At 34.9% G+C, this 25,997-nt stretch overlaps 1 protein-coding gene across 50 annotated transcripts in view; it reads right to left on the minus strand.

Annotated features, from left to right (window-relative positions):
• The window catches only part of ANK2 (ankyrin 2), a 603,826-nt gene that overhangs the window by 55,033 nt on the left and 522,796 nt on the right, over positions 1 to 25,997 (minus strand). For 16 of the 50 annotated variants that reach the window (XM_064481197.1, XM_031467121.2, XM_064480111.1 and 13 more), the window contains 6 exons: positions 20,874 to 20,946; positions 19,587 to 19,640; positions 12,388 to 12,532; positions 6,762 to 6,864; positions 5,959 to 6,062; positions 1,397 to 1,432 (listed from right to left, as the gene is read on the minus strand). In XM_064481197.1, coding sequence (XP_064337267.1) covers positions 1,397 to 1,432; positions 5,959 to 6,062; positions 6,762 to 6,864; positions 12,388 to 12,532; positions 19,587 to 19,640; positions 20,874 to 20,946 — 515 coding nt within the window. Of the gene's footprint in view, positions 1 to 1,396; positions 1,433 to 5,958; positions 6,063 to 6,761; positions 6,865 to 10,204; positions 10,217 to 12,387; positions 12,533 to 19,586; positions 19,641 to 20,873; positions 20,947 to 25,997 lie in introns of all 50 variants that reach the window. The other 34 variants (XM_064480481.1, XM_064481005.1, XM_064480948.1 and 31 more) reach the window with 8 other exon arrangements.

The raw sequence follows: 25,997 nt of genomic DNA on the forward strand, positions 1-25,997 counted from the left end.
CTTAAGACTGTACAGACAATAAAAAAACACATTAACATACTCAGTTTTAATTGTATATCTTACTCTCCAAATGAAATTCAGCAATCATGCAAAGTATAAATTCTTATTGAAGTTTTCTAAATTGTGAGATACAGTGTTATCACAATTTAAAAAGAATAAAAGCAAAAGCAATCCACCATTATTATGCAGATGACTTGCCTAGGAATTATGTAGTTGATTAGCTAAACAGTACATGCTTCAGAGGAGGCAGCAGAAAACAAAGATTCTGGTCTTTTGAGAACTATATCCTCCACCCCAAAAGTTATGAATCCTTAGGTTTACTTTTAACTCATCCAGGACCATGGGGTGGGGACGAGGAGGAGATTGTAGCATTCGGAGTTAGTTATAGGGTAAAAATAGGAAAAAAAAAGTCATCAGGGTGCTTCAGTGATCCACATATACATAGCAAGAGGGTCTTAGATTAAATCTGATTTCTGGGGTCCTGTGAGAAAATCGTGTCACAAGCTCTTTCTTCTCTGTAATTCTCTTAATTCCTTCCTGATCGTCCAAATTCTATGACTTGAAAAACTGATGGAAAATGGCTTTGAAAAAAGTGACTCAAATTTGTTAAAATCACCAAAAAGTTATTTATCATTATATTTATGTATAGAAACATAATATTTAGAATGTATTTCAGAAAAAGTAAAAGAACTTATATAAATTTTTCAAAATGTCTTATTTGTAGACAACCTGTAGTCTCATGATGGATGGCTGTATAATAAAAATAGTATAATCAGCAGGCTGATAAGAACCTTTAAAATAACTTTATTAAAATAACATAGAAAAATGGACATTTTTAGAACACTAACTGAAATAATTCTATTTCCAATTACAATTTGCAAAATATCAAAAGGGTGCATTTAAAGAAGTACTAGCAAGCAAATGCACTATTAATAAACTTTCTGCATTTGGTTCACCTAGAATATAGTTCAGAAAAACTCTGCTCAGTGACGCTTAAAATCATAACCTTTAATATGACTTGAAAATAGCTCAACCAATTTGCATAATTGCCAGGAATAACATTTTTCAGCTCTATGTAGCACTTTTTCTCACAAAAGAAGCTGAGATATGGAGATCCACGACCAACACAGCTTTCACATGAGGTCTACATTAATTTTGGCACAACCCTACCTAATTTCCAACAAAATAAACAATACCCACTTTCTCTTTACCATAGAGAAAGGGGAATTCAGCCATGGCCATGATCTGGAGAAGACAAATCTCTCCCTCGTGCCCTCTCTCTGGCTAGGTACTGTCACACTGAAGCATCCTGAGGCAGGGTATATGCAGAGGGAGATGGTGAAAAGGGGAGAGGAATAGGAGACATGTTCAGAGAAGGAATTATGCAGAAGTTCACCTGCTGCTGTCACGATCAAGACATGGAGAGGTGCGGCTGCAACAGAATAGATACTTTAGCACAGAGAAGGAATGGATAAAGGGAAATATAAAGAAAGAAATCAGAAGTGACTTTCAACTGAAATATATTATCTATATAACAATACAGTATTCTTTGAAAAAAGATGGAAATATAAATGAGATATAGCTCTATGCAAATGCTGAAGAAGAGTCAGGTATGGGAGCTTTGTGGCACCTCCCAGGTTAGGGAATTGGGATCTTACAAAATCTCTGGATATGGCTTTGTAGCCCTATTCAACACTGGCTTACATGGGCACTTAAAGTCTAAATGTCCAAGAAACTGAAAAACATCAAGGGGCATTATAATGAAAGTTACAGGGGCTTTGATTTGATGGTCATAGTTTTGACTCCAAAGCTTTTTGTTCGTGTTTTTAATACTTTCAAAATAATGGCAATGCCCTCTTGGGCTATTACAGAAGAAATGCAAACAGAAAAGGCATGATTTTAAAAATAGCTCCAATGACAAACAGTAGCATAAACTATAAGGCAAAGTAAGTAGGTAACATTAATTACCTACTAGTAGGTAACAAAAAACTATGCAAACAAAGCCTTAGTGCTTTTTTTCAAGGCTTTCATTCCCTGTTTTGGGGATTGCTGTCTTCCTCACTGGTGGTATTGTTTAGTCCCACTTTATAGTCCTGCCTATCACTGCTCTTCCACCCGAGTCTGCTCTTCCTCAAAACACTCTTTAAGTTTTCACAGAGTTCACTGGGGTTTTCAACACCTGATGATATACAAATGGATATATGTATCTTTTGGACTGGAAATTCAACCTTATGAAATAGCTATTTAGCTATTTATAAAATAATTTTCTTCACCCAGAAGAATTTACTTTCATGTATCTTTAAAAAAAATTAGAGTATTTGAAATACACGAACAGCTAAATTAACTGTTATAGATACTTAGATAAATATTAATGTTGTCAGATGGAAAACAGCCTTAATTTCCTTGTATTTCAAATATCAACTTCTGCTATTTGAGCTAACAACTTTACATGTTTTTTAAAAATAGACTGTATTTTTAGAGTAGTTTTAGATTCATGGTGCAACAGTCTTCAACATGTTTTTATGAAAAACAAGTTCTTTAAAAGATTTCTTTCTTACAGACTTCTCATATCTTGTAGTATTACATCATAAATTGAGATTTAAGTGTTGGCACTTGGCTGTTATTAAAAACTATAAAAATAAAGATCTTTGAAATAATATTTAAAATGAGTCATGAAACTAGCTATTCCTAGGAACTTGTGCCTTGTATCTGTTGATTCACTATGCACTTAGAAAATAGAGAATTGTAGTTCAAATTCTTATCCAAGCTTGTGTTGGGTATGATCATGATTGTGATACTAGAAACAACTGTTGGTTAGATTGTGAATGAGTAATGCAACTTCTTCAAGAACAACAATAAAAATATTACTGTCAGCCTTTCTTTTCCCGGATAATTGGCTGTATCTATTGGGCAGAACATATTTTTTAATCACCGAAGCTTATTTTCCTGTAGCAATGAACATTAGTGTTTGGAAATAGCAGAGGTGAAAGAAAATCACAAACACTCCTTATTGGCAGAAGCTGTGTTTCATATTAATCTAAAATCCCTTTAATCTAATAGAACATTATATACCAAATTAGTAGCATATGTATATAAAAGCTAACTTTATTATCCCCTCTATCAAAAATTTTTTTTCTTACATTTTGGGGAGATTTTAAAGTGGTTTAAGAATTCACCCAATTAGTTAAAGGGAAACTCAGTTCCTTGAACACTATATAAAAACTATTACTCAGGAACCTGGTGTAAGTGAATAAAATTACAAGAAATCATTGTTACATGATATGATATTATGAATGTTATTTACATACATTAATATCATGGTAACTTTCAAATACCATCATACTCAGAATCCTTGAGTTTTCAGTGGGTACTGCTCATCTTACTAGAATCATCTGTTGCACTGTTTGTTCAAATACTGTAGTAGAGACATAACTAGATGATAGATTACCTGATAAAAATAAGTCAAATGCTGCCATTATGAATTGTACCACATTGGTATTGTCACATAAAGGACTCAGAATCCTTTCTGCATAACTGATTGGAATTTGTGAAAAATATGGAAGATGTGAATGGGGATTTTATAAATATTAATGGCTACAATCTATTGAGTACTTACTCTTTCTAGGCAGAATGCTAACTATTTAAGAAGCATCTAATCCTTAAAACTCCCCTATGGAATCCAGAAGATAACATTCATCTCATAGATACGTAAACTGAAACTCAAGATATTTTATACAACTTGCTCAGTGTCACATAGAGTGTCAGGGCCAGGATCTGAATTCTGATTGGTCTGACTCCAAAGCACACTCAACCATCATGTTATTTCTCTTCCACAGATTGTCTTCAAATTCAAATAACAACATATAGGTGTGTTTCCTAAAGGTAAGGGCTAGGTCTTACTTATCTATTTTTATTAGTGCCTGGTACAAGGTTTGGTATATTGTAAAATTCAACAGTGTACAAAGAATGAATCTTTAAGGAAATGGAAGGGGTAAAAAACATTTGAGAGAACTAGTCATGTGTTAATTACCTAAGTCTCCCTTATAGTCAGAGTTTTATTAGGCACAGTTGTTCCTTTCTAACACTTTATATAAAACATATATATCTGGACTATTGGCGCTTGCAGAAAATACCAGGCCAAGGCCCCAACAACAGAGGCTGGGATGTAACTGGTTTGGGCTGGGGCCTGGGCATCAGTATTTTTTAAAGCTCCCAGGTGATTCCAGTGTGCAGCCAGAGTTGACGTTTAGAGTCGGTGATCACGTTCGAAGTTCACAGAAAAACTGATTTATTACAGACCAAGATTTTAAAGATCCTTATTTTAATAAGTAATTAATCGTTAACCACTGGATACTCTTGGTTCATCGTAAATAATCAACTCTACTTGAGCGTGTATCTTGTTTTATTCAGTTGGTATGTATACTGATGTACTTCAGCTAAGTATAACACCACCTTTCAGTAGTTAAGACTTCTTTAAGAAATTAGTTTTTTAAGGTAAATTATTCTGAAAATTAAAATTTTACCATAACATTTTGACTCTTTTGTAAATTCAGCTACTAATAGTTAATCACATTTTGCTTTAAATAACCTTTCACTTTGTAGGCTGTGGGTATGGACCTCAAATACTTGATTATGGCTTCTAGATTTTGATCTATTATTTATCAACACTGTAGATCCAAGTTTCTTTTTTTTTCTTTTCATCATTGTTGAGAAATTTACTAGAATAATGCAGTGTTATGCTTTTTGAATAATTTATAGCTGTCAGATTTTAACTATCTCATTTTATACTTAAAATATGTAGGTAAATTTGGATGCAGTTTAATTGGTTTTTATTCCTTTGAATAATGGTTGCATCAAGAACTAGCTCTTATATATTTAACAAAGAAGAATGTTATGATTATTTTCAGTATTTATATAACTAATTTTATATTCTACAAGCCTTTAGCAGAAGATCAGACTAAGAAATCCAAAAATTTAACCACAGTATCTTACAATGCTTTCCCAAAAGGAGAATGTTTTAGAATAATAAAAACAAGATAGGATCCACTACCCAAAATAGTTCTGGGGATTATGGATAAGGAGTTGGGGATGAAAATTGAAATCAAAATATTACGTTTAGTTAGATAAAAAAGTGGGGGCTTAAGAAGTGATTGAATAAAAACTATTTTAAAAGTGTATATATAGTCATGCAATTACTATACAACTTGAAACCACTAGCATGTAAGGAAGAAACCCAAGAATGAAGAGTGTATGAAAAATATAATTTAAAACTCCTTAAGGAATTTATGTTCTATATAATTGAATTCTTATAACTTAAGAACATCCTTAAGAATGTTTAAAATTATTAAAGTCCTAGTTTTTAATGAGTTAATATAAATAGGCAGCATTTCTTAACTAGTGGCATATAGATTATCCGAGTGATTTTTAAAAGATAACTGAGAACCTGTCTGGTTGCCTTCAAATTTCCCTTTTTTAGTATATCCCTACTTCAAATAACATGTGAGCTCCTGTGTATATTTGTGTGACTCAAACTGCTATAAATATTATTTTAAATGTACTAATATGTAAGGACAGGCATCTATTAAACTAGTCAGTTAATCTTAAGTAAATAGAATTTTCAAAAAAAAGCAAATGATCCTGCCCCTCTTTTTAAAACATCTTAAAGACAAAATGTGAATGGGAAGGAGATCATCGGTATATTCCTGTTAGTTAGCAAGCTGTTTGACGCAATTCTACTAGTTATTTTAAAACAACAGTCAGTTTTTCTATGCTGAATTCAACCCCTTTTGCCGGTTTGTTTGTGTGGATAGAGTCCATGTTGGATGAAGCACTGGCACGTTTTTAAAAAGGTCACTTCCCCTGTGAGCTGGCCATCAGCTAAAGCTGCTGGACAAAGCTGTTATTTTCACTCATCTCTTTTTACCTCTTAATCTGGATACATAATATTGATTTACTCACCCTGAATGAATAGGGCTGGAAGAAAGAGCCACATTGTCTAAGTTCTCAGTGCCCCAGCTCAGACGATAAGAATTCCTTTCTGCCTCCTTGGCGAGAGTTGACACCTAAACACAAAGAACACTGGATTTAATAAAAATACTTTCCTTTGATTGAATTAAAACATAATGAACTCTAAAAGGTGGTATCCCAGGAAGGTGGTATTACTTGGAAAAACTTTCATTTAAAACATATATAAGCCTGAGGCATTTAAAATGTATCTTTTATAATGGATTCCCATTTAAATGATATTATTGATCATATTTGTGTCATTGTCTTAGAAGAGTAGACGTTCATCCATTTCCCTATATCCAACCAGCCAAAACTGATAAAATCATACCTCAGATTAACATATTCATAACAAACCCTACATCTTTTCTAATAGATAACAATTTTAAATATTGAGAGACATATTCTAACCTGGACCATTCACCTTATACCTTAAATGCATCCTATCTTACTTTTTTCCTTTAATAGAGATTTAAGAAAGAAACTGAGTTTTACATATAATCTCCACAGAATAATTCAATATAGCTGAAGAAACAAAAAGTATATTATTTTAGAAAATCTCTACTCATTGAAAAATCCAGCAAACATTTTTTTATGTTTCAGAAAAACTCTCAAATCTTGGATACTAGCTTGTCAACTGACTTAGATAATTTTTTTTTTTTTTTTAGATTAAAAAACCTCCTCTGGACATTTCCAGCATCAGATAACGTTAAAAAGCTCTCCAGAAAGCAGAAACGTGAAGGCAAAAAGTCACATACCTGGTGACTGGGGATCACAACTGTGTCGTCGATCATGGCACTGTCCCTCAGGTAAGAGGCATGGCTCAGGGTGTGAGACCTGTCGGAACTGAAGGATCGAAGGCTGGTAGGTTGGCAGGAGGTCATGGTCACATACGCAGTGGTAGGGTTGGGAGGATGAAATGGTGAGCCGAGCAGGAGAATGAAAAAAGCGTGCTGTTAGCTAACAGTGCAACTTCCAGGGGGACATTAATTGCAACCGTAGAAGAAGGACACACAGATCTCTGTGTTCAGTACCTCTCTGTCCAACAACTAAACTAACACATCTTTTGTCTGGTTCCTACCATTCAATGGCAAGGGCACCAGGGAATCCAGAAGATAAAATTTGATACTCCTAATCTGATTCATTTTCTTCCAAGAAATGTTTGAAACCAGCAACTGTAGCTTATTTCCAGCCAGTATAAGAAAACAGTTCCAGGATAGATGGCTTAAATCTGCGTTAAATGTTCATCTCCCTGCAGCTAAGAAAAATATTAGCGGGGGAAATAAGACAGCCCTCAGAAAGAACAAAATGAAAGCACAGGTTTCATTTTCACTTATTTTCCTTTCTCTCCATGCCTCTTCCTTTTCCTCTGCAACTGTGAATGACTGAACGTTGGTACACACCCCTGGAAGGTACAGAGCGAGATGAACTATGGGTGGATGCATGCTTCCTGCGGAAGTGGGGTTCCTCTTGTTTGTCTCTGGTGTTTCCAACAATGCTATTTCAAAGGACAGCACTGTTCCCTGTGCACGTCCTGTGAGTGGTGAGTGAAGCACCAAAGAGAGCTGGTTGCTACGGCAACGAGACGCAAGGGCACAAGAGACCACGTTTTTAAGACCAAGCCACAACACGTACACATCTGCCAGCATGGAAAACGAATTGCCAATGGACACTGAGCAAAAATGAGGTGTGGCTTCAAAATGGGATTTAGGCCTTGATAATCAATGCTTTACATTTTTGATAAGTCTGAATTTCAAAGTTCTGAATTATATGCTCAAATGCAATGAGTGAAGCTTGACATTTGCACAGATGCCATTTCATTCCTTTCTAGTTAATTTGTACAGTCAAATGACAAATAGATTGATATCTTAAATAAACTATATTTTATATATGTTAGTCCAAGAATTAAAGATCTGTATTCAAAATATTAGCCTAAAGCCCATAGAGGAAAATAAAGAGATACACAAACTTTCACAATATTTACAGACACAAGGCTTCATTTACTTTCAGCTAGTAGTTATTTGGCCAGTGAAGCACTATAGAATTATGGACTAAATGTCAAGTTAGCATATTTATTAGTAGAAACTATATCTACTTTTGTAAGTCATATACTGTCATCTTTATGAGGTGCCAATATAGCCAACTTCAATTATCTTTGAGGAATCATCACTTGGTAGATGATTCAGAGTAATGCAGGGACTTCTCCCTCCTACTCTGCTATAGAATTTATGCTCCCAAAGTAGATGCCAAATATTACAGAGTAAACGACATGAATCAAAAAACTTTCCTTGATTGCCTGATCCTACATTTTTACACCTACATAAATCTCGTGCTTACAATAAAAGGAAATCTAAACAGAATTTGGCAAGTCGTTATTTTACGTTATATTGGTTCTTGGAGAAGATTGAGGATCCTGACATAGCCAAGGCAGGAGCAGCCTGGATGCCTAGTAAATCCACCCACAAAGGTTTTAGTCCAGGGAGTTGGAAGCAACTGATATTATAGCTGTTTTTACAGCTGTGCAGTTGGATTTCGACAGTGCAACTCATAAACAGGCTGCTGTGACTAACCTTGGCCTGACCTTGAAACTGAGGATGGAAAGAGGATTAAATTAACGGGGAAAGGGGTCTTTGATCTCAGCAAAAGCTCTTCTCAATCGGCGGACTGAACATTTTTTTTTCCTGCTTTAAACCACAAAGATAGCTAAGGTTCACTTCTATGTGTTTTATACCAGACAGCATTAGATCAACAGCTCCTAAATTCTAATATCCTTTATTTAGTGTTGAACTAAGCCAAGAGAAAACAGTAGAGGGGTCAACCTCTTGAAATAATATGGCTGTCTATGGGCTCAAACATTTTCCTCCATCAAGTTCTACTGGGCTCAGATTTGTTAATTACATAATCTCTATCCATGGCTTTAAACTTCAAAGATCCAGACTGTGAATTTACACATGCAAAATGTTAGATTTATATGAATGAATGCACAAAAGCAGCAAGAGGCACTGGGATGCAGGATTAAAAATGCCTGCTCATAACAGCAAGAGAAGACTTAGTCACTAGGTAGATTTAGTTTACTGCCTTCTAAAATGCTAAATGTTATTTAATCAATTGCTCTTTTTTCTATGATGTCATAGAATCTACTTAAGTGAAATAAATGAAGTTAGACTATTCCAAGAGTAAAAAATGATTCTTTCTGAAGGAGTAATGACCAGCACAAAGGTCTAGAATAATTCAAGTCTCTGGATCAGAAACTGTCTAATTTTAAAACCCCAATTTAAACTGTCTAATTTAAAACCCTGATTTAAAACATTGCAAACAAGTTTAAATAGTTCACAATAGAGTTTCCATTTTTTTTCATTAAGTTAGAGGTGGTGCTGTTCAGTTAATAAATTTGCAATAACACGTATCCACAGAAGTGTAAAAATTTACTTGCTGTCCAGCTAAGGAATGTGCCAATACTTTGTTACCATCTTAAATTTATACTTTTTTTCACCGTATTACAACTGCTTTATGGACATACATTAGGTGGTATCAAAGTCTGTAGTTCTACTGTATTACCGCTAAGATGGTAATAATTACCATTTTAGTAAGCTGCAATATTTATAAGACATTCAATTAATAGTCTTTCAAACTTACTGGACAAGTGAATATGCAAAACCTTCAATGTGTTTACTTTAACACATAGAAAAACTTCTGTGGTTCACTGTTAGGCTTTTGCGTTGAATTTGAATAGCATTTTTAATTTGTAAACAATAATAAAATAAAATGGACACAAAATCTAGCTAACCAGAACTTGGTTTTGTTTCTGCTCAATGTAATTAAAATTTAACTATTTTTATTCTTCTGTATCCATGTACATTTTAGGTATCAGAATCACCTGTCATCTCCAACTATACAGAGGCTTATTAGGTTCCTTTGAGGGAAGCCACGCTAATGTTTCATCAACCACAAGGTGGAGCTGTGACAGATAAAGCAAAGTCAGGCCTGGGACATACCACAGACTTTATTCTAGTAAAACATTTACCCTTCTAGCTCAAAAAGTTATTCAGTTTAATACATAAAAATCACAATTTAAGAATAAATCCATAATTCTAGAACATAAGCACCCCCTGCCAACACACACACACACACACTGAGCAGTGAGCAGGGAAATGTGAATGTATCCAGGAAGGGTCATGTTTTCATGCCATGTAGTACCTACCTGGGCATGGTACTATTGAAAGCACGCCAAATAAAGAAATAATGAGAAGGAAAAAAATGGTTACCAAAAAAAGATGACATACTGAATTGTCTCGGCAAAATTAAAAAATAAAACACTGCAACCATGAAAATGGGATGCTGCCTATAATTCCATCTTGGAGACCATGAACACATCTGGTGTTCTAGAAATGCAAGTGTGGACCTGGAGAACAGATCATATCTTCTTTGTTTCCTGACCCTGTCTCAGGTAAAATCATCAAACCATGGACGTCTGTTTCATAGAAAGTATTGTTCTGAATTCTTTCTCAGTACTAAGTGTTTTCAAAGACAGCAAAAGGATCAAACCAAGCACTTACTCTTAATAAAAGTGACCAAGCTGGGGAAAAAAAAAAAGACTTTTTGGATGACAGTAATGATTATTCATAGATTATTATGAATTTGTGCAAAGCCATAAACATTTCATTTTATTGAAATCTGAAGTCTTTTAAGAATCTCAGATTGTGAGGTCTAAATCTGTCAGTGTGTCAAAATTCAATATCCAGAACACTGATACGGCACAAGACCTCGCTACCCTCACCCTCCAAGTAGCTCCTCCTTCTGATCCCACAAACCACTCTCTGTCTAAGTCATTGAAGCCACAAAGTCAATCAAATCTTCTTCTTCTTCACCTACCCCATGAAATCCATCACCAAATCTGACCAGTTTTATCTCATAGATAAATTCTCAAATTTTTCATTTCTAAAATGTTCCCCATGACTGCTACTACCAAAGTTCAAATCTTGTCTTAGTAACTTCCGCTAAAATTACTGCAATAGTTTCTCAGATGGTTGCTGCCGCCAGGTTTAACTCTTTGACAGTTTTCCTCTAAAATTCATCCTCTACCTCACCATCACAGGGATGCCAAATGCGAATGTAACCTTCCCTCCTTATACTTACATTTCAGCGACACTGCACTATCTAGTTTCTCTCACACACCATGAGTCTTTGCTCATTTTATTAAGGCTTCAAATGCCCTCCTCACCTTTCCTCACCATCACTACTCATCATCCTGTCTTGGTTTGGACTCATCTCCTGCAGGAAGCCTGAGCCTCAGGGTTCCAGTTACACTCAGTGGGTACCACTAGCCTTGTCTCTCTGACCCTTCATGAGACTATGAATGTAGTGACTGTATCTTAATCATGTTTGCATCTCTAGCACCTACCACAAAGCCAGCCCAGAAAGGCACTTATTACATGCACATCAAATTAAAAAAAAAAAAAAAAAAGATAGGAGGAGAGCATTAGTACTCATGGAAAAAAAAAACTAAGAAAAGTTTGTTTTTGCTAGCTATCCATTTAGAATTGACTACTCTTTACAGTATTTATTTGTTAGACCCCAACTATGCTGGAAACAGCTTAAAATAGAGCGAAGATTAAAATGATAAACCTGGGATTATTGATTAGCAACAGACATTACACCATATGGACAACCTTAATCTTAACCTAAGCTGACAGTCATGCTTATAATGAGTTACCATGGAATGTTCTTAATCAGTTTGTCTTAAAAAATCATAAACATCAATTGCATTAATTATCAATAACCAAAAAATAAAATTGATTGTATATTTCAGAATATTATATAAACCTCCTCAGGTTTGGCTATGAAACCTAGGCTCCTTCAGATTTTGCTCAGATCACTTTTGGTATCCAGGCTCTTGGGGGATTCTTTTCTGATTCTTTTTCATAAAAAGTCAGTTCCAGGCAAAGTTTCCTTCAGAATTTGTTACTTTTTAATCCTTCTTCATAGCATACTTCTGTTCACAGAAACCAGGGCACATCCAAAAAAACCCAAGAGGACTGGAAGTATCTATAATTGCCATTTAGTAAGAGTGCCCATAAGGCAAAACTGTCCTTTTTATTTGCCTGGAGAAGAAAGTTGCAGATGATTAAAAACATCATATTTAATGGAAGTGGGCTCTTCATTGATCATGGCTCTGCTTCTTATGATGTTTGACTTTTACTAAGCATTAGTCTCTCCAGGCTTCAGTTTCCTGTGCTTTAACATGGACACTTAGAGTTGTCAGTGAACTCCTGAGAGCAGTGAGATGCCCCTTAAGTGTCAATAATTGTGTCTTCTTTTTAAATTACCATCGTAAAAATGTGTTGCGCTCACTTCTGATATCAAATGAAAGCTTTACATGAATACCTGTCAGAGCGTCCGCCCTCCAAGCTGTAACGCAGGTAATTCATACCATCCAGGAACTGACTGCTGGGTAGAGAGTCATCACCCAGTTCTTTTAGATCCTCGGGTCTAAGGTATTCTCCCCCATCACCTGTCATTGTGTCATCACCTTGAAATAATCATAGGAAGACGGAGAAAGAATTACCTGTTGAATATACACCAACTACAAAACATGATTACAATTGTGAAAAACATCAGAATAGCCTGACATCACGGAAACACTGCACACTAGAAGAAAACAGAACACACGCAATTAAAAAGTGCTAAAACTCAGGGAAACAATGTTTGACCCATTTTCTTATTACTTATCAAGAAGAATAATTACCTGGATTGGAATTCTTTTAGTATCAGTTTACCCATTTCTTTATCATGATAGCTGATTGACAGCATATATTATTTAACTTAACAATTAGTACAATATGTAGACAACTTAATGTAGTTTCAATAATTTTATGCATAATGTGCAGCATTAACAGTCTCTTCATATAATTGACAATAGGCTAAGAACTATCCACTGCTCTAAAATAAATATGAGATGATTAAATGGAGTAATGCAACTTGTAAGAGTCACAAAATATGCACATTTGGGAAAGAACACTAGGAGGAAGTGAGCAGATTGTGACATTTTAATAAACAACCTGGAATTTATTTTTAAAAAAAAAATACAGAGCATAAAAACAATGCTTTGTTGGAAACTAGATGGCTTCCCCAGGTGAAATACAGGGAAAAAAGTGAGTTAAGTAATTAAGCAGTGGCAGAAAGAGATGACTAAGTATTGTAGCTCTCATTCGGAAGCACAGATGGTAAGAGTACATTTCCTGCCCATGAACTGAAATAAAACACTTTCAAAAATACAAATTTCAGGGAATTCATTAAATAATACCTCATTCACGGAAATGCTCTCTGTACTGCTAATGTGCTAGGATGGAGAAATAATTTAGCTGAGATATAACTGTTCTTGATGATTCTTTAAGGGCATTAATCACATACTTAAAGCCTGATAACCTATGTAAGGGAAAACTTGAAGGAACGTACGTCACACCTATAATTAAGCTAAATATACTTTTAATCTCATTTGTTTAAAATAATTGTTCTACATCAACACTAAGTTATTTACAAAGATACAGCATTAAAGAAATGTAAGATATGTCTTCAGCATTTCATTACTTATCTATATATTTATGATCCTAAGGGCCCATAACCAAAAGATGACTAGCTCTCTAAATTACTTAAGGCCAAAGATAGTTCCAACAAAAGACCTTCCAGTAAAAAGAGATGTAATTTATTCACCACTAGATTTTTGTCTCAAAAATCAATGCACTTGATATTTGAGTTACAAGTCTCATCATTAAAATGACTTTTGTTGTTCCTTCATTGAAATCATTAGATTTTTATTTAGCTTTAGCTGAGTGAGTTAGCCTATACAGAATAGAAATTGAGTCTGTAGAATCAGATAGACCTGGATTCATATTCTGGTTCTGCTACTTACTGGCCAGTTAATCTTCGTGAGCCTCAGTTTCTGCAAGTAGAAAATGGGAATGATACTAATAATCTACCTCACACAGTAGTTATATGAATTATATAACATATAAGAGTGTATAATACAGTGCTGGAATATAGTTATTGCTAGCCATTATTTTTATTACTACAAAATGGTAAAAGTGTTGACACAGCAGTGAAGTATAAGTTAAAATCTTTTAGGCAAAATAATTTTTGAAAAATATAAAGAAAAATATAATTGTGCTCTGTTTAAATATTTCATAAATCTGATAACGCTAATGAAAACACAAGTAAAATTTTAAAATTAACTTTGTTAATGTGGTTCCCCCCACCCTTGTATATATTCTCTTCTTCAAAATGTCCCCTCACAAAGCAAGATGGCAACAATAATAGCAACTTGTAGATAAATAACAATATGGTTGAACATGAAATGCATGATGTTGGTCAACTTTAAGGACCAAAAAGGTGAGAGGAAGGAGAGATTACTTTAGAATAGTGTAGTGGGTAGAGTTGTGTCTCTCAAATTTCATGTCCACTTGGAACCTCAGGATGTGGCCTTATGTGGAGGTAGGATCTTTGCAGAAGGAGTTAAAAGTAGGATTTAGATGAGCTCATACAGGATAAATGCTATGAGAGTGTTTTTACAAGAGGCAGGGAAGGACACACAGAAGAGAATGCCATGAAAAGGCAGAGGTTGGAGTGATGTATACAAGCCAAGGAACACCAAGGATTGTTGGCAGAAAAGACAAGAAAGAGATCTTTCCTAGATCTTTCCTAGGGTTAGCATGGTCCTCATAGACTTCTGGTCTCTGGACCTGTGAGAGAATAAATCTGATCCACCAACTTTGTGGTAATTTGCTACAGTAGCCCTAGGAAATTTCAGTGTACCTGGAGAAGGAATCACTGAAGGAGGATTTGGAGCTGGTCAATTGCTTGGGCACAATTTTGATGGACAGAGATGATGGTATTTCAGGGGCAAGGCCAGTGTGTAAGGGGTCATGCAGGGCAGCAAAAACAGTACGGATAAAAAAGTAATATGCATTACTTATTTAGAGAATACTAAGTGGAGTAACTTAGCAATAGTCAATGTTCCTGTTAGTGAACAATGGCAAAAAGTCCAGAAAGAAGGCTGGTGTCTGATTATAGTGATGAGATCACGAAGCTTAGACATTTTATTATAGGACTTGCGGGACTGGTAAATCTTTCCATAGGAGTATTTTTATGAATCAAATAAGTTGGGATCCCCTTTGGTTTATTTCTGAGAAAAATAAAAGTTCTAAGATCAAGCCTAAGAGTTGGCTTACCAAAATATAGGCATTGTCTGGTTTGAATATAAACCTAAATTATTTTCAGAAAAAAAGATGTTTTGTTAACATTTGTGAAGACTAAGTCTATTCTTACTTATGAAAAAGTGAAAGGACTGACTGAATGCAGGATATGTCATATAATACAAGTTGTACTTTATCTGTTGAGCAAGAGGTCTACGAAGCTTTTTAAAACTCAAAAGCCTGCTTGAATATACTCTCACTCTTTCTCTATCCTCTGCTCTACTACCTCCATCCCACCCCTATCCCCCAAGACTCTAAAATAGTTGAGCTTGGCTTTCTAGCATCAAATTTCTAATTCCATCCAGATTAGGGCATCCTCCTCATTCTCAGAGTCAATTTGCTTTTGCATTTCATCTTGTTTCTGCTACTTTGCCAGTTCCCACTACAGTCTCTTAGCAACCAAGATGGTTACAGGGAACAAAGACAACTCAAAATAAGCTTCAATTTCTTGATTCTTAAAGTTACTCAAAACTCCTTAATTAAGTAGGGCCAGCATTTCAAGTTTTCTGTCTTATTCCTCCCATCTTCCCTCTTGTCATCCCTTGGTAGAAAGAAGGTTCATAAGAGTAAAGGAAAGAAAAGGGAAAGGAAGAAAGTCTAGCTGGATTGACTCCAAGTCTGGGGAAGCAAGGCCTGGCATCTGCAGTTTTGTCTTGCCAGAGATGCAAATGGACTGCATGAACTTATTAGCCTTCCCTCTCTTATGCATGTAAAAATCTCATTAGAAGACAGAATGGAAGCAATTGCAAGAGTACATTTTAATCAAATAAATCAAATTTTGTGACTCTGGAGATGAGTCAAGGCACAATTTAAGAACCTGTGATTACACTGAGTTCATGAGATAGTGGACGTCCTTTACATTCTCCCTCACTTTCTGCGTTTTGGTGGTTTTATTACAATGCTGTCTGCCTTAGATAGCTGCTACATTAAAAAAAAAAAATACCCTCCTAGGTTCTGTGTTAACTAAATGTGAAGTTCAGGTGTTCAGGGACACCCCTGGAGGCCTTAGGTGTATAGCCTAATGTCTTGATTGTCTGAGAGAGAAATGGCCCAAAGATGCAAAGTCCCTAAATGCTGGTGTCAGTGGCCAGATGTTAAACCAAAGTGGCAATTACCTGGAAAGGTACCTGTTTGGGTACTAATCTTGCCAGTGTTATAATAAAATATCTTTTCCAGGATATGTGTGGATAAGGCATGCTATTAAATAGTACATATCTGCAGTATGGGATAGAAAGTAGAAATGCCTATAGAAATGAATAGAATGTGAAAAATTAGTTTGGGAAAAAATAAAATTGCCCTAGTTGGTCGACAACTAGGAAATTCTACATACTGCTCAAGGCTTTAAATGTTATCAATGTGTCTAAAAAATAAGAATCATATCTTTGCCTTGTATCTTGGTAAGTGAGGTGACTTCCGCAGTCCAAGGTGAGCCTATCTTACCTTTAGATCCTCATCTTCTTTTATCTTCCTAGATACCCTGTCTGCTAGGCCTTCACCTTCAACTTCTGCTTCTCTGTCAGCCCTTTCCCCCCGGCCATAGAAACATCTATATTTCTGACACCTTTGAAATACAAAAATTTCTTCCTCCAACTCTTAGACCTTCTTTATTTCACACTTTTGAGTCCTCTTCCTTTCATAGCCAAACCTATTAAAAGAGGCTTGCTATTTTACAAATTAATCAGTGACCAAAAGATGACTTCCTCTTTGGAAAACCACCCTCCTTAATTTCTCTGACATAAATCTCTGCTGGTCTTCCTCCTACCGCTCTGAGTCTGTCTTCCCAGTCTCCACTCTCCTTAAATGTTGGTACGTCGCATCTGACCTTTCTTCTTATTTGATATGTTATCATTCTAATGTCAAGTGTCCACAGTGGAAGTGCATCAAAAGGAGAATATAGACGGTACCTCTGTATTTCATCCCAACACTCAGCCATTCTAGTGTTCTCTTGATTATTATACACACCATCCCAGAGAACCAGTGGAGAACTCTGTACAAACCACCCACTCATGAATCTCTGTGTATGAGGGACATGTGGGTCACATTTTCACAGGTATTTTAGTTACACGGGTGTTATAACCCCTAAGCCCCACCACATAATTTACAGCTGAGGAGCTGAGTCAGCAAAGACAGGGATCAGCTCATGATCCTATGAAGATGTAGAAGACTACATCTACAGCTTTGCTCTAGTCTGCACAGTAGAGTACTCATAGGCTGAGCTCCCATTTCTCTTCTTCCATTTCTCTGCCATCTGGCTCCATCACGACTTATTTATATCATACTGGGTTGAGATTCCACAACCACCACTTAATAGCTGTGTGCCATTGAACAAACTACTTAACCTGTCTAAGTCTTAGTCCCCTCACTTTCAGGTGAGCTTTTTCTCACCTGGGAAACAGATGTGGGGAAATCCATAGCCTATCTTGTGTGGATGCTCTGGGGATTAAATGAGGCAATGCACCTAGCACTGTAGATGTTTAGTAAATGTTTTATCTTCCCTCAGATATCTGCTTCCTTCCAATTTCTTCCTAATACACAATCTTTGTTTAGAAAAAAAAGAATTAATTGTTTCAATCATTAATTGAAATCTTTAATATACCCTAATTTCCTAGACTTTTCAGTTGAGAACTCAAACACTCCCCGTGGAAGCCCGGTATGTTTTAATGCATCAGCCAAACTGAATGACTAGATTATTTTGCCACTCTGTGTCTCTCTCATTCTTTCCTATCTCAGGACCTTCCCACACTGTTCCTTCTCTACTTCCTAAAAACCTGTGCCACCCTCCTATTACTCTGTCAGCTTCGGCAAGTCCGTGAGACTGTAGTAGGACTCTCCCTCTCCTGATCTTCCCAGGCAGATGCGAAATGCAGATGACATAGTGCCTTCAGTTATGCTTCATTAATTTATACGTTCTCTCTCCATATATGTTCATCTTTGATTCCCCCATGGTACCAGTCATAGAGCTTTATACACAATAACATCGCTGTCACTGTCTGTTTCGATTCATAAATGGATAATTTTGATTGCTCTACTATAGCAAGTTAGCCTGAAAGGACATATGTACTTGGCTTGGATACTCTTCTGAGTATTGATTACAAGACTATTACTAAAACAGCAGAGCTGTAAAGAAACCAGGGATTGGTTAACACTGTCCAAATACATGTAGCTGCACTTTGTCCATATGAATGATGGTAGGTTCCATGAAAACATTTTAAGTGCATAAAAAATTGAAGGGTTGGCAATGTCACCTAGTCAAATTCCTTCAGACTAATTCTTGGTATTAAAAGGTACTTCATAATACTCAAATATACCCTATACAAAAAAATTATTCAACCTGAATATCTTTCTGGGGAAAAAATGTTAAGGTTTTGGCCATATCTAACCATGGAAAGCTTCTTCTCTCAACATAAAAGATGTTCTTGATCATTAGCCAATATCCCTGTCAAATCAAGAGTTTTTATCACTAGTAACTTTTAATATAGAATAGTTTTAATAAAAGTGTACAAGATATTACAGCTAGATCTTATGTAATGGGCAGGTCCAAGAGGATGTTTCATATAAATGGTATTTCTATAAACCCAGTAAATACTTTGAATGCATTAGCTGTTGGAATACATTAACAATTATTTTGGAAAAAAAGAACTATTTTTAAATTAAATAATCACTATCTAATTTATCTGATTTATAAGTTTAGATTTTCATGAATAGGTTTCCTTAAAGTGGTACCACATGTACTTTGGAAACTTCTTATTAAATAGAATATTTATCTTATTCATCTTTCCCTATATGCCAAAGTTCTCCCTAAATAATTTTTAAAGGTTAATTTATCTTTATTCCTAGCTAATTTTAAAAAACTACATTATAACTACTAACTTAAAATATATTTTTAACCACATCGAAACCATATCTTTATCCAATAATGCTATGACTGCATACCAAGCAGTCTAACCTAGTTGTTGGCATGTTCATGTTAGTTCAATGTCAACTTATCAAAAAATTAATTTTTCTCTAAATTTGTATTCTAGGAAGAAATATTAGTTTTGGAAAAATATTATATAGTGTTCATTAGATAATTTAATTATATTAATAGGTCTCATTAATAGCTTCAAAATCTTACATTAGTATAAGCAATTCATGGCATTAAGCTTCCAAGTTAATACAATCCACACACTCAAACACACACCTAAACAATTCCACTCATATTACACATGCTATTTCAAGAATAACAGATTAGTAGTAAGCACCCAGATTTACATAGTAAGCAAGTTGCTTCTAGCCAGTTAAGAAAAATTAAAAGCAAAGACAAGCTTTCACTCCAATAATGTCCTCTAGAGGTACCTGAATCACTAAGCACTTCCCCATCAATAAAGTGGTCACCAAACTGTTTAAGAGCTGTTCAACATATAAGTGAAGATAAGAAAGATGAGCATACAAAACAAAATATAATGTGCATATATGAATGCTGAAAATTGGCAAGTATTAGGATGGAACACTAAGTTATAATAAATACATGGAACCATTACTTTGGCAATATCTTTTAATTTACTCAAAGACACTGAAGCAACATTTGTTCATTCTTGTCATAAGTTCTTATAAAAGTTGACAAAATGTCTGTCACTGATAGGTGAATTAACAATGGGTTCCAAATAAGGGCATCTCAATATAAAATTTTACCTTATGATTGTATCTTGAAGAACCTAAAGAAATAGTTTTACTATTTCTCCATAAAAGCAATTAGTATTGGGCCTCATTCCATCCTTTATGGCAATAAGTTTTCAAACATATACATTTGCCATGAACATAAATATGTACATATATATTTTTCAAACATGCAACTTGCCCAATAGTTGTACTGTTGAAACTTGGTTGCACACTTTACGTGCTGCATTCGTAATCTTTTTAGCAGATTTTGTTGTTATTCAAGAAAAGTTAACTCTTCCAGTTAAAGCAGAGCTGGAAAACCAGGAACCCTGCTGGCAGGACCTGTAGCACGATGTCCCCATAACCACCCAGACAGTCCCTAGTGCTCCTTTTAAAGTCTCTTTGAAATCCACTGGCTTTGATAACATTTAGCTTTAAACTATAGGGGGCATATTTTCTGACTTAAAGAATAAAATTCTTATGTTGAATTTGTATGACTTACTGCTGTTCTATTTCTAATCCTCTCTAAGACTCTTTCCTCTGGATTTTAAACATGTTCTGTATGTTTGAACCAATGAAAGCAGATATTTCTCAATATACCATTGATAGAGTATACTGTAAGTTCTTTTACTTTAAGGAGTTTTAATTAAAAATCTACTTTAGCATAATTAAATGTATTAACAATAACTGTATTATCAGGTAGATATTTTAACATATAGCTAATTGCCAGTTTCTTCCCCTTTTCCCAGTCCTGTTATTTAGTAAGTCATTAAAGATAATACCAGTTGAAAATATATAAACAGAATCCTCCTTCCCCCAAATTGAAAAAGTGAACGTATTGAAATAAAGGTTCAAAAGTGACTTTAGGTGCCAAGATGCTGTCATCCACACCCACTGTAACACCTTGGTAGCTGAAAAAAAAAGAATGGTTTCCTTCATGTAAGACAATGATAGATGTCAAAGAAGACTGAATAAAAGTCTTACCCTCTTCATCAGAAACATCAAGAACCTCAGTCATGGTCTCAGGAACATTTAGCTTGTGTTTTTCAGTGATGGTCTGGAAAGACAAAAATCATTAATGCTCGTGATAGTCTGGAAAGATAAAAATCATTAATGCTCAACTTAAAAACAAAAGTCAAACAAAAGATCAAAAGAATCAGCAAAGAGGTCATAGTCAATATGAGCACTCCATCTTCTACACATGTACATCTTGGAAGCTTAGTCTCTTATTCTCCTTTATGGAAACACATTTGTTCTTTCTGAAGATAAATGATCATTTACTCCAGTGAAGTCATACAAGAGAGAATTCATTAGTTTGAGTTCCCATTTGAAAAATAAATTATTTAGCAATGGCATTAATAGTCATGTTGAGAAAGCAAATTAATATCAGGGCTTCCTTAAACTGAACCAAGTAATATCTCCAGGAAAGCTTTAATAAGAATCAGTGAACATATGCAATTTATTAAAAACAAAGCTATTGGAAGGAGGTTGTAAACAATGTGAAAGACAAACTATTTGGGCAGAAAATGTGATGCATCTCTTCTGGGATTAGAGGATCAACAGTGCAGAATCAATCATCCTTACAGTCTTTCACTGGGCTACAGTTCTAGCTTGTTGCTTATTTGCCTTTCACAATAGGACTCCAGAGTTGTCAAATCCCCTGCCTTCCATTCTGATGTATGATGGAAAGTTAAGAGACCAGTCTCTGGAGTCCAGCTGTCTGCGTTCAAATTCTGACTTCATCATTTAATAGCTATGAGGCCTTAGCAAACCCCTTAATTTCTCTGTGCTTCGATTTCCTCATCTGTACAATGTAGAAAATAATATTACTTCATAAAATTATTATGAAGTGAAATAATACATATAATACATAATACACAATAATAATACATATAAGAGCTCTAAGAACAGTGCTATATAATATGTTAGTATTCAAAAAAATATTAGCTAGCATAACTTACTATCTTTACTATAACTCAATATTAAATTAATCTTAAAAACTCTGAACTTTTTGGTCCTTCAGCATCAAGAAACATTGTGACTTGCACATACATCCAGAGGAAACTCTAATTTGAAAAGATACATGCACCCCAATGTTCATAGCAGCACTATATACACACAATAGCCAAGACATGGAAGCAACCTAAATGTCCACTGACAGGTGATTGGATAAAGAAGTAGCATATACATTTACACAACGGAATTACTACTCAGCCATAAAAAAGAATGAAATAATGCCATTTGCAGCAACATGGATAGATGTAGAGATTGTCATACTAAGTGAAGTAAATCAGAAAAAGAAAGAAAAACACCACATGCTATCACTTATATGTGGAATCTAAAAAAAAAAAGATACAAATGAAGTTATTTACAAAACAGAAACAGACTCACAGACATAGAACACAAACCTAAGGTTACCAGGGGGGAAGGAAGGGGAAGAGAGAAACTGGGAGTTCAGGATATGCAGATACTAACTACTATATATAAAACAGATAAACAACAAGGTCCTACTGTGTGTACAGGGAACTATATTTAATATCTCATAATAACCTATAATCAAATGGAATATGAAAAAGAATATATATATTTACACATATGCATAACTGAATCACTGTGCTGGGCTGTATACCAGAAACTAATACAACATTGTAAATCAATTGTACTTCAATTAAAAAAAAAGATGCAAGTTACGGTTCAAAAGGAAAAAAAATGAAACATTCTGAGTGCCTATTGCATGCCAGGCACCGTTGTTCTAAACATCAGAGATACTATGGTGACTAAAAAAAAAGAAAAAAAGATAAAAATCCAAATCTCATGACTTTAAATATTTCCTAAAGATAGTTGAGTCTCAAATTCATATCTCTAGTTTCTTCACTGAAATTGTATTGAGTATACCAATTTGGTATTGTTATGAGAACTTTAAAAATCTAATCTCTCGAAATGAGCGTAAAATCTTCAACTACAGCCACCAAAATAAAGTAAGTAGGTTTTCTTGGTTTTGCTACATAGATATTAATGACTTACTTGGCTACAATGCCCCTACTGCCAACTCCTTTCCAAAAGCAGTAGAGAACTCCAAATATATTTTCAGGGAAGTTCAACTAATTAATTTGAAAATACATTTACATATACATGTATAATTTCTGTGTGTTGAGAGACTGATTAAATCATAATGTGATACTGCGTAGCCTTTCAGTGGCTCCCCATTTTCTTCAGAAAAAACTTAATACAATTGACTCTTGAACAATGTAGGTTTGAACCATGTGGGTCCACTTACACACAGATACATTTCAATGGTAAATATAATGGCACTACAGGATCCAAAGGTGATTGAATTCATGTGTGCAGAACCATGGCGATGGGTGGCTGACTCTAGTTAGATTCGGTTGAACCCCCCATGTTGTTCAAGGGTCAGGTAAAACTGGCTCAGAAGACCTGTGGTGATGTAGTAAGGAGAGGTGGGGAAGCTTCTTTTCTCCCTGCATGCTACAAAGATGTTGGCAGACTGTGTTCTCTTATGCCTCTGTTTTTTCCATATAGTCTTTTCTTTGCCAGCAATATTCTTTTTTCTTTTTTTTTTTTTTGGCTCATATGAGATGTAACTTCCTTGCAGAAACATTCCCTGAGCCTCCCCAATGAATGTATTTGTTTAACCGTGTTTACCTGCTGCTACTCACTCCTACAGCATCACAGACACATCACACACAACTGTACGTGCCTTATCCGCCTCCCACGTGAGAGTGTGAGTCATTACAAAGATTGTTTCCACAGAACCTGAAACACAGTAGCTGCTTCTCAAATACATAGCAAATAAATTGATGATATAAAATGATGTAAAATATACTTAAAATTCACATAATGACTAAACAGATTTTCTTTTTGGTAGCTACCACAGTTAAAGAAAAGGAAGAAATGGAGACAGTAGAGAAAGTCTTATGTTATCCAGATGAAGACACAGTTGAAGACTAGTTAATTCAGCTTTCTAGCATTTTGCTTATGATGTTTAAATAATTCCAAATGGAAAGACAAAAGCATCTACCTAAAGTTCTGGAGAGTAACAGGTGGTCAATAAATATTTGATGAAAGAACAAACTTAAAAAGACTATTATAACATACCATTTAATTCTAATTATAATATTGATTTATAAATTTAATACAGATAGATGATAACCTATGTTTCTTATCAGTAGTTCTCAACTCTAGCAACATATTATAATTATTAGACAAATTTAAAACGTACTGTTACTTGGGACCCAAAACAGGCCAATTAAATCAGCATCCCTGAAGACAGGGCCCAGCTAAAGATATTTTAAAAAGTTCCTCAGGTGGGTCTATTGTGCAGCTCAATTTGCAACCCACGCTCCTGTATCATGACAGTACAGAGATTGCAGAAAAATAACTTACTTTAAAAATACAGGATAGAGACAATGACAGCCTATTAAACTATGACTCTGGGGGGAACTTATAAAATAAATATGTAAGCATGAATAAAATGATTAAAAATGTTAAGGGATATCTACTGTATTAGGCTACACCAGAAAGTCCTTTTTTGCAGAAATGTTTTAGAGTATTTGCCCTTCATAGGAAACATTTCCACAAGAGGATGCTTCTCTATTTGAAAATAATTGATGGAAATACTCTTTAAATGATTAAGTTATACTGCCTGACATTCTCAGTTTCTATTTGCAGATGCTTATAATAGGACTACATTTCCTCTGAACTTGTGAGAGTGGAAATAACTTTGCTTTAGTTTGGTCACTGAATGGTACCAAAGTTATCAGCAAATATATGTGGCAACAGAAAAAGTAACACACTGATCATATTGGTCATGGATTTTTGGGGTAAAGATAATAAAAATGATTTCTATATACAATGTAGTAAATATAGTATTCATTTGTATGTGACGTAGTGCTTGATCTTTAAAAGCTCAACAACAAATATTTGTTGAATAGATAATAAATAAGTCTTCCTATTACTCATGACTAATGTTGTAAGAAATGAATACATACTGTCCCTTTAAATAAAGTGTCCTTTGAAAACCTGATTAGCAAAACATAAATATGGCTTTATGCAACTGCCTCTGAATAGCCCATAGGAAACAAGGATATAACTAAATGATCATGGGCATCTCCTTCTGTGTATAATCTCAGAGTCTATGGTCAAGATAAAACTGCTTTAAAAGTTAAAATGAGTAGTGCACGATGCATAAGTTTAATAGTATGTAATTAAATCATATAATGTAGCAAAAAAAAAAACAAATAGAATATGATAGATGGTAGACTATAATTTGTTTTTACATCTTTCATGATGTAGCAAATAAAACATGAGTCCTTAACATGTTGTTTAATAAGTAGGGGATAATATCCACTTTCTTTTGTGCAAAAGAAGAAGTGCGCTTTACTGCCCTTCATTTTACTCTTCCCCCGATCAACCATGAACCACATCCTCAGCAAGTCCCCGCATGACAAGTGCCCCTGGCTGGGATGCCACCTTCCAATGCCCACACACACTGGCTCCTATCACAGCCACACGTAAAACCTGGTTTTGTTCCCACATCTGTTATACCAATTGTACACATTAACATAATTTTTGTATATCAGTTCAGTATTATGTAAATAATATTTTTCTATCAGAACTAAAGTAAGTGGCCTGAAAAGTCTCAACAAAGGTGAGTCACCAAAAAATGACTGCTACTCAGGTGTAGTGGAGATAATTATAGCAGATTGGGAAAAAAAGACGTCAAAAGTTTAAAAGGTTCTGCACTCAGTCTATTGTCTCTTAAAGACAATACACAGGATAAATATTAGATAGATACAGATATTATAGGATACATACACATACAATATAGGATGTATTATTATGTTCTTTGCACAAGAATGACAGCTTAGTCTGCTAGTCAACAGATCTCTATTCAAAGAAAACATCTCACCTCAAAAGGTGTACACTTTACGTGTATCTACTGCATTGCCATTTTTATGACTCCCATTTTAACTGACATGGCAGAAGATAAGATTTATGACCAAAGTATACATAATAATGTAAATATAATGTCACTTTAATTTTAGCAGCTTACCCGGTAATTAATGTTCTACATCTCAACGATTATAT

The sequence above is a fragment of the Camelus dromedarius genome, chromosome 1 (assembly GCF_036321535.1).
Source record: "Camelus dromedarius isolate mCamDro1 chromosome 1, mCamDro1.pat, whole genome shotgun sequence".
NCBI classification, from domain to species: domain Eukaryota; kingdom Metazoa; phylum Chordata; class Mammalia; order Artiodactyla; family Camelidae; genus Camelus; species Camelus dromedarius.